General features: G+C 32.1%; 1 protein-coding gene across 1 annotated transcript in view; it reads right to left on the reverse strand.

Annotated features, from left to right (window-relative positions):
• The window catches only part of LOC124532466 (RYamide receptor-like), a 31,988-nt gene extending 15,968 nt beyond the window's left edge, over nucleotides 1-16,020 (reverse strand). The window contains exons 1-2 of the mRNA XM_047107371.1: nucleotides 15,386-16,020; nucleotides 1,206-1,404 (exon numbers count right to left, since the gene is read on the reverse strand). Coding sequence (XP_046963327.1) covers nucleotides 1,206-1,404; nucleotides 15,386-16,020 — 834 coding nt within the window. The remainder of the gene's footprint in view (nucleotides 1-1,205; nucleotides 1,405-15,385) is intronic.
• Nucleotides 16,021-17,054: the final 1,034 nt, after the last annotated feature.

Genomic DNA, 17,054 nt, shown 5'->3' on the forward strand with positions numbered 1-17,054 from the left:
TAGAAAGTGATTATGCCATCCCCATTGTTGTAACTCACTACACCACCAAAAAATACTTCTACATCGTTCAACTGATTGTCATAAAAATGAGTACGTACTAGTATTTATATGATCAACCGATAAAAAAAAATAAAAAAAGAAAATCTTTTCAAAAAGCAAAACAACTAACCTAATTTAATTTATCAATAAACATAAAATAATCACAACAATTATAATTGTCATTTTAAAAATAAGATAATTGTAAATTACATGCACAGGAAAAAATTATTATCTATTTTGATTATAAAAAAAGTGAATAATAATCATAATTGGTAAGTATACTCATGTAATGTAACTGTTGAAAAATCTGACGAGCGAGTCCGACGACTAGATGACATGAAATCATTCTCATGATTCATAACACGTTTGTATGTCATATCTGATGCCGGATTCAATAAAAAGAAGACGTGATCTCGAAAAATAAATATCAAAAAATGGGTATCATGAAAAATCTGCAGCCTATCAAAAAAATCATTGAAGAAGATGAAATAGATGACAAAAACTAAATGATTTTTTTTTAAGAATTTGGTTTACTCAAATGTTTCTTGATTTCTTCCTATATTATTTGTACATTTTTAATGATCAAAAAAATTTAACCAAAAACAGTTTCTGCGACTAATGCACAGCGAATCGAGCGGGTAAAGCTAGTGCAATATATGGCCTAAAAGTTTTATTGATGATATAATAAAATGCTACATGCCAAGATGGATACAGGCAATTATGACCAAAAGAGGTTACACTAAGTATGACCAAATGGATTAAACTTGTTTAACTGATAAAGTTTTTCTTATTATACGATCGTATATATTCCTAATAATATCTCTTTGATGGAAAAACTGTTATATTGCTCCTTGGAATTAGTCTTTTCAATCATTACAAGTTTTTTATAATTTTGAAACTTATCGTTTAGGAAATTTACTGTGAATTAATTTCCGTAATTTAGTCTTAGGAAACAAAAACTTTCTACATGTTTAATATAGAGACATATTATTAATTATTATTTTCTGACAAATCTATAGAAAAATTTCATTCAAGATCACACAATCGAGGTATTTTTGACAAGATGTATTTGGTAATCTATAGTAATTGGCTAACTCTGGACCGATTTAACGGGACTTTGGCTGGCAGATTGTTGTGGTAATATGGAGTTTTATTGAAATACTTACCTTTCGCTTAGAGTGTTGTATTCGCATATCTCGTACACTCTCCGCCTCTCCAGGGGGTCGCACGCCCCACACTACGTAAGCAATGCGACCGTACGAACATACAAGTGCTGCGAGCGGTAACGCAAATTGGAATATCAGTAGTGCGTAAGTGTATTGTTCGCTTTGGTCAGGGTGAGCCCACTTCTCGCTGCAAACATCCCTAAAAATAGAAAAAATATTAATACACACTGTAGCAATTAAATCTATCATCAATCAGTAAATTGCACTTTATTTATAAAAGGTAAATAACGTAAATACAATTCCGTACATATGTGAATAGGATTCATTTTTGGTTCTTGTTAGAAACAACAATAATACTTATTAAATACGCCAGTAGAAAGTATAATATTTATTTATTTCAGGTTTTATTTTTATATTATTGCCCCGAAGTTTACAAATCAAATCTTTTACAATAATTATTTTTAAAAAATGTTCCATGCGTGACTTTCTCTTGTTTTTTTTAATAATCCGTTTTCGCGGGAAAACATCTTGTATTATTTTATACAGCCATACCAGTTTTAAAATCGATTACACTTACGAAAACGGATACACTAAAAAAATATGAGTTTATTAAATATATAATTATAATATAAATGTATTAGCATAAAGAATTATTTCTAACATTCGGCCATTCTGACTATAAAGTTTGTCCTCAAACTTACTCATCTCAACTAATAAGTTGGCATCACGCCCCTCATTAATGACCACGGTAGTATTGACTGCAAAGGTTAGCACCTCACCCCTCATCACACATTGTGACCGTGTAAGACTTCCTAACCACAGTTCTAGCAAACTCCCGCAGTCACAACCGTGCGTGACTTCCCAACAAAAATCTTTTCTCTTCTATCTTGTTGGCATTTCACCCCTCATCACCTGTGTGACCGTGTGAAACTTCCCAACAAATATATTTTCTCTATGTTGTTGGCACTTCACCCCTCATCACCTGTGTGACCGTGTGAAACTTCCCAACAAATATATTTTCTCTATGTTGTTGGCACTTCACCCCTCATCACCTGTGTGACCGTGTGAAACTTCCCAACAAATATATTCTCTCTATGTTGTTAGCACTTCACCCCTCATCACCTGTGTGACCGTGTGAAACTTCCCAACAACAAATAATTCATTATCTCACTAATCAACATTTTTATACATTTATATATATATATATATTTTTGCCTTATATTCTAGAATCTTTCTAAAATATAATTTTTTTACAGTCGTTTCAATATATAAATTAATTTCATACTCGGTAACATTATGAATGTTCTTACACGCTTCAAATTAATATGTAAAAAAAATAATATTATTTTTTACAAACCAAATAAATAAAATATAATCTGTTACAATTTGTGTTGAGTTTACATTCGTTAAAATTATACAAATTCATATTTATTAAGTTCAGCCATAACTATAAATTTAATTAAGACTAAGTTCACTACCAGAACTACCTTCATTATCATCATCATCATCGTCATTATAAGACATGTTTATCCAAGGCTGTATACGATCAGCTGACCAAACATTACTATACCGGCCTTTAGTGATATTTGAACCTGGAATACTAGAAACCTCGTATCGATCATGGTCTAACACTTTTGATATACGAAATGGTCCTGTAAATTTTGGTAATAGTTTTCTACTTTTACCGTCATTAGATGGATTATTTTTTAAAATTTTAACTAAATCACCTATTTTGTAAACCTTAGCCTTCTTTCTTGTCTTATTAAATCTCAAACTTTGTTTTTCTTGATCTTTTTCAATATAATTATTTATTTCTTTCGTTATAGTTTCTAAACCTTTGTCATTTTGTCTCGTATCGGAAACTGTATCACCTAGATTACCTTCACCCTGTCCTAACAAACGTTTACCAAATAGTGCTTCTGCCGGAGTTTTTCCTATTCCCTTATTAATCGTATTATTTAATCCCCATTGTATTTTATTTACTACTTGGTCCCACTTATTCTCTCCTAGCCCATCATTATACGTTCTAAGCGAATCTAAAACGGTCCGATTATATCGCTCCACTTGGCCGTTGGCCCTTGGAGCTGAAACCGCGTTAAGTATGTGAGAAACTTCGTATTCTGTGCAGAACCTTTTAAACTCGGATGAAGTAAAACACGTACCTCGATCAGAAATAATTCTGACAGGGTATCCAAATAAGCTAAAAACATCTTTTAGTGCTAAAACTGTTGGTGCTGTTTTTGTATTGCGAAGAGCTTTAAGAATGCAATACTTTGTAAAACCATCTACAATTAGTAAAAGATATTGATTTCCCTTAGAACTTTTTATAAACGGGCCTAAATGGTCTATATGGCCTAAATGGACCGTATGGAATGGTATGGCAATTTTTGGAATACTATGAAGAAAACCCTCTTTTGGACCCGCCGGTTCCTTACTAAACGCGCAATGTAAACATGCCTTTACGTATTTAAAGACAAATTTTTTCATTCGTGGAAACCAAAAATCACGTTTAATTTTTTCCAAAGTTTTCTCCGCTGAAAAATGGCCTATCTCATCATGGTTACGTTGGCATATTTGCCATCTTGCACATTTGGGTACCACCCATTTTAAATCTTCCCCTACTTTACGATACAAGCGATTGTTTCGTATAACAAAATTTTGTTTTATATCAACTAAGTCTTTATAACTATTATCTTCTAAAACAGACCTGATGTGTTGTATTTTTGGATCTGATAATTGCAAACTAAGAAGCCAGTCATCTTGAGAGATTTGCAATACCCTAGTAAAATGATCATAAGTCTGTGAATCATTTTCACTGAGAATAGGATTGCGACTGAGTGCATCAACATGTTGCATCGAATGCCCCGGTCTATACTCTATAGAGCAATCATATTCCTGAATAGCTATCCACCAACGGGCAACTCGGGGAATGAGATCTCGTTTTAAGAACGTAGATCGTAAGGCATTGCAGTCTGTAAGGATTTTAAAAGATTTACCTATAAGGTATGGACGAAAACGATTAAGCGAGGCAACAACTGCAAGGGTTTCTAACTCGTAGGCATGTAATTTTTCCTCGTCAATTGTAGTCTTGCGACTAAAATAAGCTATAACATTGAGTTTAGAATTATCATTTTCCTTTTGTAATAAAATTCCACCTAAACCTAATTTAGATGCATCACAATGTAGTTCAGTAACATAGTCAGGATTGAAAATACTTAATATTGGTCGTTGTACCAACATTTGCTTTAATGTTAAGAAAGATTCTTTTTGCTGTTGCTCCCATTTCCATTTAACATTTTGTTTAGTAAGATCTGTCAATGGCTTAGCGATAATAGCAAAATTTTTGATAAACTTTCGAAAATAACTTGCTAAGCCTATAAACTGACGGACTTCATGTACATTCTTTGGTTCTGGAAAAGATTCTACGGCTGTGATTTTTGACTTACCAGGTTTTATTCCATCAACGGATATTTCTAATCCCAAATAATCTATTACTGTCTCAAAAAATCTACATTTTTTAATATTTAAAGTAAGCCCAGCTTCACGAATGAGTTCAAAAGTTTGTTGTAACTTTAAAAAACAGTCTTCAAAATGTATACCCGTTATTAATAAATCATCCATGTAAGCAATTGCACATTTATTTGGAGATTTATTAAGTATTTTGTTAACTGTACGTTGAAAAATTGCAGGACAATTAACTAATCCAAAGGGAGCTCTACGAAATTGATATAAACCATCAGGAGTAATAAATGCTGTAAGATGTCTACAGTCTTTTTGAACAGGAATCTGATAATAACCACTTGCCATGTCTAAACTAGTATAAAAATTATTTCCACTAAGGAGGTCTATCTGGTCATCTATTCTAGGCAATGGAAAGTGATCCTTTAAAATTTTTCTATTCAGTGCTCTATAATCCACACATAATCTATATCCACCTGTCTTTTTTGATACCAGCAGTATTGGACTCGCGTATGATGAATCAGACTCTTTAATTATATCATTTTCTTCGAGCTCTCTAACCAGCGTTCTAACTATTTCTTTTTCTGCTTGACTCAGTCGATAAGGACGATAAACTACCGGAGTTTCATCAGTAAGTTTTATGGTCAACTCTGTTACGTTAGTACAACCAAGCTCAGAGAGGTCTTGAGCGAAACAATCCCTATATCTATCTATTAGTGAATATATTTTCGTTTTTTGTTCGTGAGTTAAATTAGAGGTTATAGTTATTTCTTCGCGAGGAATGGGTGTCAAATTCGCTCCTATTTTAAAACACTTTACACTTGACAAATATCTACAATTTTTATCTTGTTCTATCAAATAAAATCTGGTTATAACAAAGTTGCTCGTAAAGTATAATGGACAGTGTGAAAAATTTATTACACTGATTTGACATTTACCATCTTTTAACGTATATAAACCCTCTTGGATACAATATTCTTTATCATTAACGTTTCGATAACCACCTTTTATATAAATTGTTGCCTCTACTATTTCATTACTACAACACTTAACTAAATTTATTTTATCTACTTCACAATCAAATGACACATACAATCTATATTTTACATTAGGTTCTGGTTCTAAGCAAGTTAAATCGTCATTATTATTCTTTGACAAAATATTTAATGTGTTTTCTGTCTTTGTAATAATCACATTAGGTAACTCAGTAAAGTTTTGCCCTACTAACATCTGCGTGTGTAGAATATTGTTAGCAACCACATATGCCATAATGTTTGCTTCAACAGAGTCTAAACGTAATAAAAAATGTGTTTTCCCTAAAGGTTGAACTCCAACACTTGCTATCCCACGTATAATTGGTAAATTATCAGTTGAATTATGTAACCCAAATTCAGTAGTAGTTTCTAGTCGTATAAGCGTGCAATCACTTCCCAAGTCAACAAAACATTCAATTGTAAATGAAGAATTTATTACTGCCTGCTTATAATATTTAGAATTTTTTTACGCTCGTACTTTCTGACAATAATACACGTTTTTCGTTGTTCAATACATTGTTAGTTTTTTGTGAACAGTTTGCAATAATATGACCGAATTTATTACACCTATCGCATTTTAAAATTGGTTTAGAGCATTGGTAAACCCTATGCCCTTTTTCGTTACAATTAAAGCATAATTGTGAAAAACTATCAGGTTCAAAATTTAACTTCGAATTTTTGGCACGACATTGTACTGTGCGATGCCCAGGTTCATTACATTTATTACAGAATAAATGATTATTTAGCTTATTTCTATTTAAATTAGAATAACGATAAATATCTTTATGTTCTTTACAAACGTCTTTAAGAAATTTCAAGAGATCTTCAGGTTCTGTAAAACGAGCGGATGACGCTCCTGCACGTATTGTACGATCATCTATACCGTGTATAATACAATCTACAGCCTTTTTCCCAAATATATCACACGCATTTAATAAATTATTTTTCTCATAGAAATAATCATCTAAGCTATCTCCTATCCTCATTCGTTTTTCAAGCATTTCTGTTAAAACGACTCCGAAGTTAGTTTCGGATGGAAAAGCTTTTCGAAGTAATATTTGCCACTCTGACCAGGTATGTAAAACAGTATTTTGACTATTATACCATTTTTTAGCATTACCAGACAACTTCGGTAAAGCAAAATGTACAATATGAGATTCACGCCATCCTTATATTTTTGCACACTCATTTACCTTTGAGAGCCATAAATCGATACGATGATTCTTTACAGATGGATCAAATTCCGGTAATAAATTATTATTATGCGGTAAACTAGGCCTTATTAATGTTTGAACAAATTTAGCTAAATCACCAAAGTTAAGTATTGCTCTCGATGAATTTAAATCTGACTCACCTAATGTATTAAATGGCATGTGCTTTGGCACGGTCGATGATCTCGGAGAAAAAATTGTCTCAGTGTCATCATTGATCGCTTGTTCCCGAACTGGACGAAAATCTCCAGCCTGGAACTCACCTTCACCGTTCACACTATCTAGTCTGGTGGCAGAATACTCTCTTGCAGTCGCAATATCTCGTCCGGTCGCAGAACAAACCCTTGAAGGCGCAATATCTCGTCCGGTCGCAGAACAAACTCTTGAAGGCGCAATATCTCGTCCGGTCGCAGAACAACTCCTTCTTCTTGTAACGCCCTCGTGTCCCATCGCATAACTGTTTTCAGTTAAATTCATGTAATCTTGTCTAGTCGCCGAGTTTTTTGCTGTATTTCTTTGTATGGGACTTGGTGTTCTAGTTCTATTTCCTCTAATGTGCATATTAATATTTTTTGTAGCATGGTGTCTCTTCTTAGCGTTATCTTTATTTTTTCTTGAGTTTTCTCTTTTGTTATGAGAAGTATCATCGTCTTCAACAGATTGTCTTTTTCGCTTATCAAAATCATCGCGTATTCCTGAGCGTGGTCGTTTATAACGAGGCATTTTTGAAACGAAATTTATCCCGCTTCTGATATTAAATACGCCAGTAGAAAGTATAATATTTATTTATTTCAGGTTTTATTTTTATATTATTGCCCCGAAGTTTACAAATCAAATCTTTTACAATAATTATTTTTAAAAAATGTTCCATGCGTGACTTTCTCTTGTTTTTTTTAATAATCCGTTTTCGCGGGAAAACATCTTGTATTATTTTATACAGCCATACCAGTTTTAAAATCGATTACACTTACGAAAACGGATACACTAAAAAAATATGAGTTTATTAAATATATAATTATAATATAAATGTATTAGCATAAAGAATTATTTCTAACATACTTAAAGAATGTTTCGACGCAATTATATATTACTAAGCCTTGTAAGTGACTCGCTCATCAATTGTCCTTCCAACGAGGAACAATACTTAAAAGTAATGTCTTCTAGTGTTAATAAACTTGTTCATTTAAAAATATTTATTTTTATTTTTTATCAAATATAAAAATAAATAGCAAATTATAGTAAGTGGACACCACTGCTCATAGACATTGCTATCTCATTTTATATGCGAAAAGAACTTTGAGAACTAAGATATTATAACCCTTGTACTTGTCGCTACAATGACTCACTCACCTTGCAAACTGAAAAACAACAATACTAAGTATAGCTTTTTGGCGGTGTATTCTCTGATGAGTGGGTGATAACGACACAGACGAGCTGGCCAAAACCCTACCATCAAGTAAAATAACTCTTGTCTTATTCGCAGTGTTAACTCTTGCAAAAAACCATGCCTTTCCGTTCAACTTTCAACACTTGCATGCAAACAGCATAGTTCTCAGTGTATTAATAATGTAACGAATAAGTTACTGCTCCTCAGAAAGCCAATTAATAATTTGTTAAAAAGAGACGGAACTGATTTCCCACGCCCAAAAAAAAAACAAAAGAAAGATCACGTGTTGACGAGGTAAATATTTGAAATCTGCTGGTACTAATTTAGCTTGTTATAATTACTTTTTTTTATTAAAATGGAACTGAAATTGTTTTTTGTTAAAAGTTGGAATCAGACGGTTCGTTGATTTTGCATTTAATTTTCAGTGTAACTGACACTCAACAATGAAATACGTCATGTCTAAACAAAATATATTAAACAAAAGTTATTGATATATCGATATTATTATTTTTATTTATTTTATTTATATTATTAATAGTATTACATACCGATTCAACGTAATGGAATATTGGCATTTGGCATAAACATTCCTCGGATGAACTTTCTTCGGAGTAAATGTGTCTGATATCACCGTTAACAACATAGATACGTTAACTTTCTATCTTTCTTTCTATCTTAATAGATAGTTTGGTTAACGTATCTATGTTGTTAACGGTGATATCAGACACATTTACTCCGAAGAAAGTTCATCTGAGGAGGAGGAGGAGGCCAATAAAAGTATTGTGCAATATTTACAAAGTATAAATGTATAGTGTATAATTACACTATACATTTATACTTTGTGAATATTGCACAATACTTTTATTGGTTTCATATAGTTTACTTAAAATAATATTCAGATTTTGTCTATTTGAAGTTCAGTTGGGTTTTCTCTGGAGACCAAAACTGCGACCCATTGTAATGGGTATCATAAACCTTTAAGTATTACCAAAAACTTTCAGACGCAATAAAAGCTATTGTTGTTATCTCCAGTAGAAATTTACATATAATTCTTAAATAATATCTTTTTAAACTTGGTTCTGTACACATGTCGTAGCCGATTTAATCTGTATAATTGAGCTTATCGAGTACTGACGCGTCAGGAGCACTTTATTTTGTAACTATCCGCCCCGACTTCGCACAGGTGATACTAAATATACTACAGAATGTCTTACAACGTTCACAGCTTTTTTAAATTACTTGCTGTAGAGCCATATTGATCTATGCTTAATTGCAAATAAGGCATTATTTCTCGTAAAAAAGAAAAAAATATTATTGTGGGATCCCTAAGAGATAGACATAATATACTATCGTAGATTTTTTGAAAACCTTTTGAAGGTGCGTAGTGCTGTAGTACATTATTTTGATATATCTCGTATAATTCAGGTAGCGTTCGCAACGTAGGCAGTAACAGTAATTCAAGTATAAATATATTATTACATTACCACTTCAGCAAAACTAAAATAATCATTTATTCTCTATTATATTGTGCATGTGTGATACATATAAAATTTTCTGTTGAACCAATCTATTAAAAAAAACTGCATCAATCTCCGTTGTGTAATTTTTAAGATCAAAGTATAAACAGGGATAGACAGCGGTAGGTGATTTTGTTATATATTATGTAAATATATTACTTTTCTACCTTTTCTTGGGTCTGGGTGTTTGTAGTATCTTCGTTACTTCTGATTTTCCATAACACAAGTGCTTTAGCTACTTAGCTACTTGATGTTTTCTTAATGATGAGTTGCATTCATTAATTATTGTTATCAAGAACATGAAAGTCCCGTCAATAGTCTAAATTTGAAGTTTGATACAGCGTTTCTCCGCTTCTGTATAATAATAATAATTACATTTTATAAAATGAACACCTCCGTGTATGTACGCGATAAGCTCAAAAACTACCGAAGGGGTTTTTATAGGACTTGCACTAATGGACGGAGTGATTCGTGAGAAAGGTTTATGTGTATTCATTAAGGTCTTGTGTAAATTGCCTAAAATATTATGACGATTCATATCGGTCTATATCTTTACTATTTAGCAACTTTTTCTGACCACTCCAATGGTCAAAAAAAGTTGCTAATTAGTAAAGATATAGACCGGGAGATGATAATGACAAAATATTTGGTCATTTGTACCAGTATGGCGGTTCTTCAGGGGTCTAATTACGTAAAGGCCTGCCGTACCCCCTACTTCTTTTTTTCGACTATATGAAAATACAAGCATTTTTGTAAAACAAATCGTTCGACACTCGTCATTTTTCCGACGCATTCGATTAAAGCCCACGCGATTGGGCCGCCGGTGCGAGCGCTATGACCATTATTTTCCTTTTTGCCTTTACGTAATTACTGAAGAACCGCCATACTGGTACAAATTACCAAATATTTTGTCATTATCATCTCCCGGTCTAATATATATTGAGATCAGTGGTGGATTTACAAATTTGCCGCTAGTAGGCTATTTAGTTTTTCGAAGCCGGATCTGGTAATTAGTTACACTAAAACCTTTTCCGAAAAGTGTTATATTTGTGACATAAGTTTTTTTTAATGAAGCAATTTACAAAATAATGACACCTTATTTACACGCAAAGATTACTTTATGATTTTTATTTTTTGTGCACATAAAATGTATGTAAGTTCAAAAAGTGTTGTAATTACCGCAAAAGAAATCTCTTAAAATAATGTTACAATGACTAGTAAAAATCTGAGGCTCGAATACAGATCATGTATGTAGTAGTCACATTATAAATATTTACCATTTGCAACATTTCTAGAATGTCATACATATATATATGTCAAACAGTGATACAACTTATAAATAGAGGTGATGTTCATATTATTTTTCGGTAGTATAGTATAGTATATTATTTATGTAATCGAGGTTTAATTTAATTTGTATGTCCTATTTTTATTGTTCTATAATAATCGAAACAAGTATATCTACAATCTACATTTATAAGAATACTCAATTATTATTAACCCATTTGGGCGGTGTTCCAAAATATATCGTTATCTGTAATCCATTGATACATGTATCTGTTTTAAAAGCTTTTATTAAACTTTATGTATATCATTCGTTTGTTTGTTACCATTTGGTTGGGGTTGGAGTATTTTTTCCATTCGCCTCTATCTCGGCTCGTAAAAGTCACATCCTCAGCTATTACTCTTGTTCATACCTCAAACAGTCCATCCGTTTATTTTGTTATTTTCTTACAGAAGTCTACGTAATCATACTTAACATTTTTATACGCATGTATTTTCATTACTATTGTCTAATTTAGTTTAGTGCTGAGAGTTCATTTTGTTAAATAATAAAGACTTGCTGGTAACTTGAACTATTTATAAAAGCTTCTCAAACACTAAAATAATGAATGTCAATAAAATCGTTTCCCTAGTTGAGATTTATAAGTACCTACAATCACAAATGGTTATTTAATTTAATAGTCTGAAAAGGCTTGGATATAACAAATAATTTAACTAAGGTCCAAATAAAACCCAGATGAAAAGTCAAAGAGTGGCTGTAATGCAAACAATGAATATTTAAAATTTTATTAGTGTTGTTTGCTTAAATAATATGAATAAGTACATGTATAGAATAAATGAGTAAGTATTTTAACACTACAAGAAAATTATTGGCGCTAGACTTAATGAGTGGACTTTATTATGACTACAATATACAAGTCGATTGATCGTCTAGACGTTACACGAAATGTCAAATCTTCCCAGTTTACATGCATCATTTAGATAGATGGTGTCCATTATGCTATTTATTACAGTCATATTGAACCCTCGTATCACGTGCCATTTTATGGCCCTTCGACGGCTTATTACCTTCATATGAAAAAGTGTTGTTAATGTGTTATTCGAGCCTTATTGGAAAAAAATCTCTATTTACTTTACTTTTAATGTAATATTAATAAAATGTTTTTTTTTACTATCTATAATCTTTTCTTTATAACCAATGTTAAATATGTTCTATAATTAATTTATTTAACATTGAAACAGTCAATTTATAGATGAGTAAGCGCGGCGGCGTTGACTTATTACAGCAGCGCGTATAACATGGTAGAAACCGCAAGAAGCAAGAAGTATTAATATGACTACCACATTTATATTAATACTTCCAGCTTCTTCGTATTCAGAGAACGTATAGTTTCTTAATTAATGGGCTATCAAAAGATTTATTTTAACATTAATGTTTTTTAAACTTATACATTAAAATAGAATAAATGTAAGATGAAATAAATAATCTTTTACCTCTTTAAGTACCTACTTACTCATATCAAAACTTGGCTTGCATGGATCGACACTTTGGTTCAAAAACATACTACCTATAAAGTTTTTACCCTTTTTCATTTGTATTTTTTTTTTCTAAAATAACAATAAGCATAATGTGCTGATGGTAAAAAGTAGCATTCCTTGTTACGACTTGTTTTAATTACATCAACGTGTTTTGGAATGAAAATTAACACTCGAGTTTCGCTATTTGGTTTTTATGAGTCACGCATAACTTTTTGTATGTTTACACGAATCATGCATTTTGAATATTTGAGAAACACCGCATACGAGTTACGTTTTTCCTTGATGAGCTTATTTTTTCTTTGAGTTTAACATATTACGTTCCATAAAAAATATCATTACAATTTTAATAATTTACTTTTAAATAAAATAAATCATTAACAATAATAAGATAGAAAGTGAAAGGGAATTGAAGCATTTAAGGGATTAACGCCAAGCCTTTCTCAAGAGGACTTTGTCCAGCAATTTAAACATTAACGCTCTATTGCAGAGTTAAGCTCTATAATTAATAATTTATCTCAACTACTTTCTATACCTGCTATACTATAAGAGTGTATCGTTCTCTAAGTTCTTGTTTCTATTTCACATATTATAAACATATTATAAATTTGAGTGGGTTGTTATGTCGAAAAATATTTAGTAACAGTACAGAATATGTAAGTTATAAGTGGGTAGAGTACACGTGCCTTAGAAAACACATAAAGCCGTTTGTCCAGCGTCTGATCTCTTTTCGGTCATGTCATATCCCATCAGGTTATAAGAATGAGATGGATAGAGTGTACCATGTTGTTTGCTTGTGCCCTGTATGTCCAGCCTAGTTAACTGGTTACCATAGAGATATCCACTGAGGCCAAAATTGGTGAAGACAATCACTGTGGTAAACATAATACTCACAGTTAATTTTTGTTGCATTGAACGGCATCAAAATATAAGTGTGATAATCCCTACGATATTTCATAAATCACGTTTATTGAAACAAGCCACATAAAATTGATGTATTTTTTTGCAATTCAATTTGGCAATAGAGGCAAAGTGAAACTATTTTGAAAACACAAGGGCTGAGACTTAAACAACAATGGCATTCCGCGGTATCTCTGAACGTCTATCAAATAAAGGACATCATCTATTTCAGGTCAAATGTGAGACTGCCGGACAAAACAACTTTTGCTATATCCCGTTATTGCCGTATGTACACCGAAACGAGGGTCACTAATCTCGGTTTTCATTGCGTTCAAAAATCGGTATTTTTTCCATTAAATGTAATGTTTCAAATCCAAACACCAGTATGTTTATTTTAAACCATGTAAAAATACAGACATATTATCTATAGAGAAATATTTTGTTAATAATGCATACCCTACCCATACACTCTTAAAAGCGCTGTCGTTCAATCTCATTGTAGACCGGGAGATGATAATGATAAACTATTTGGCAAAATGTGACCGTTATTATTTTTCCCATACTTCTAGTGGGGGGGAAAAGTGCTGTCATACTCGAAATACTTATTTATTTAACATTTTAAAATACGACTGTAAAACACGTAAAATATTTTTTTACATCATGGCATCATTATATTCTCGTAATTTGGATGCAATTGTACGTAAAAAAAATTATTACAGATTGTAAACATGAGGTCGATGACTGTCGGACTTGAGCTAAAAGGTGAAAAAGAAAAAGAAAATTTGATTATTTGTACCAGTATGGCATTTAGATTTTTGGAAATTATACGATACGATGTGGCCATTCTTATATTTGCCATACTTGTAGTAGAGGGAAAAAGTGGCGCCATACTTCATCAGAGATCATTTTTTTATCTTTCGACATTTTTACTAGGTACAAGACATAAAATCATTTGTTACAGTATGGCATCATCTTATTCGGTTCATTTGGATAAAATTTTACCTAAAAAAAAATAAACCCATACTATAACCATATTATACAACATAATGTCTGCTTATAAAACAAGATTGCCGCCACCTAGGTGTTTGAAACTTTGTATTTATATTCGTTAAACCTCAAACTTACAGAAAAAATAAGTGCCATACTGGTACAAATCGTTCGAATTACGAATAAAATCTTAGGATTTTGAAAAAATATTGTTCACATTCGCCGCCTTCCATAGGTATGGCATTATCAGACTTCTATTTATGATCATACAGGGAACTGTTAAAAAAAGTTTCAGGGTGGTACAAAACGTTTGGCGAAAAAAAAAAACATTACTTCTTTGCAGTGGTATGGCGGCCATTGGGAACTGTCGGAAAAGTATGACCATCATTTTCCTTTGTGCCTTTACGTAATTACCCCTGAAGAACCGCCATACTGGTACAAATGACCAAATATTTTGTCATTATCATCTCCCGGTCTATAGATAATTATTAATTTATAATTTAAATTATAGTAATCAATTTAAATTTTCGAAAATATTAAATTTATAAATACATATAATGACATTATTTGATACCTCGATTGCTTGAAGCTAACTATCACTTTAACAGCACGATGACAGAACATCGCTTAAATGGTTCAGCTTCGATGCACACTCAACAGTTGTCTTGATGGTGAATTATGGAGTTGATTGGTTTCAATAGAAACCTATAAGAAAACTGCTACTATACCGTTATTGTTGTAGGTTGTTTGTCAAGTCCAAAATTAAAGACTGTGAACCAGAAATGAATCCTAGGTCTACTTTTACTCATGCGTTGTCTTTGAAATTGCAATCATTAATTTAATAAGTAAATATTGTTATACTTACAACTCGCAGACTTGATGCCATAAAGAAGGTTTCTCTAGCTGGGATACTATTAATATGGGCGCAGCCGTTGCCAACGCCCCGCACCACACTGAACACATCACTAGCTTAGCAACCGTTTTTCCCATTCTCGGTTTCAAAGGTCTAGTTATCACAAAATACCTATCCACTGATATAGCTAACAGAGTGTATGCACTCACTAACACTGACACAGCCTGCGAATAGTTCACCAACTTACACATTAATCCACCAAACGGCCAGTATCGTAAAATGAGCATTGACACAAATGAAAATGGCACACAGAATAATGTCATTAATATATCACCCACCGCTAAGTTCATTATGAAAAAGTTCGTCACTGTCTTCATCCGCGGTGACGATTGCACGACAAAACAAACTAACCCGTTACCTAAGAGTGCTATCACAAAAATAATACCATAAGTGACGTAAACGCAAGTCTGGAAAACACATGTCGATATATAATCTTCCGACTGTGATTCTAAAACACAAACGAACTCATGCGCTGTGAAATTTAAATCGGTTCCATTCAATGATTCATTTCCGGTATTTTCAGGTAAATATAAAATTTCGGGCAATACAGGTACAGCATTATCTGTTAAGTTGTTCAGGCGATTCATACTTATCTGATCTCAAGCTCTTTCCATTTTATCGAAGCCAATTTCGATTTCCATTATCTGAAAAAAAAAATTGTTATGATGTGACAACGCATAAAAATACAGTATTAAAAAAATACATTGTTTTTTATTGTATACTAGAAAATTCAATTTTACATAAAATGTATCTAATATTTTATTTGATTTAATACCAAGTCGATATTTATTTGTATTAAATTATATTGTATTTTATATTATCGATCGAATAGCATACATTAGCAAGCATTTAACCAATTGTAATTTTTATATATTATTATGATTCGTATCATTAGATAAAGTGTGATCCTCTGAGTTGTTCCTTGTGCCTGTAGTTTCAATGAATCACTTACCAAGCCGGGACAGAACAATACTAAGTAATACTGCCTGGCGTTGCCCAGACGAGCTACACAAAACCCTCCCACTAAGTAAAGAATATGAGTTAAATCACGGTATATAAAAAAGATACATTAATAAATATAAATCAACTAATATTTCTACCAATTCTCTACTTTTTACTATATTTGTAAGGGAAAGGGCTTTGTGCAACACGCAGTTCACGACAGGTGGCACAATTACGATGTAAGTACTAGTTCATATTTCTTACAACTTACAGTCAGGATACCCATTTGCCATTATATTTAAAAAAAACATTACAAATTTTCATTAAAATCAAGTTAAAAGGTGTTATTAGGTTTCACTATTTTATATCCCATTATTTAGAAAGGCCACGTCCATAGAGACATAACTCTATTTGTGAAGGCAACACACAAGCGAGCAGTAAACACGTATTTATTCAATGCTTACGTAAAATCCTTATACCTTTAATTATTATTGCCTATCAGAAAAAGACGGTATACAATTATATTTATACATTATAATAAGGTGTGCATAAACTCACCAGAGTGTACCGTTATCATTATCTGAGAAAAGGAACAGGCCAATAAATAACATAAAAAAAAACATCCAGTGACAATATTATCAGTTATGTTAACATAAGTTTATATATTTTTTTATAAGGT

The sequence above is a fragment of the Vanessa cardui genome, chromosome 9 (genome assembly GCF_905220365.1).
Source record: "Vanessa cardui chromosome 9, ilVanCard2.1, whole genome shotgun sequence".
In the NCBI taxonomy this organism is placed as follows: domain Eukaryota; kingdom Metazoa; phylum Arthropoda; class Insecta; order Lepidoptera; family Nymphalidae; genus Vanessa; species Vanessa cardui.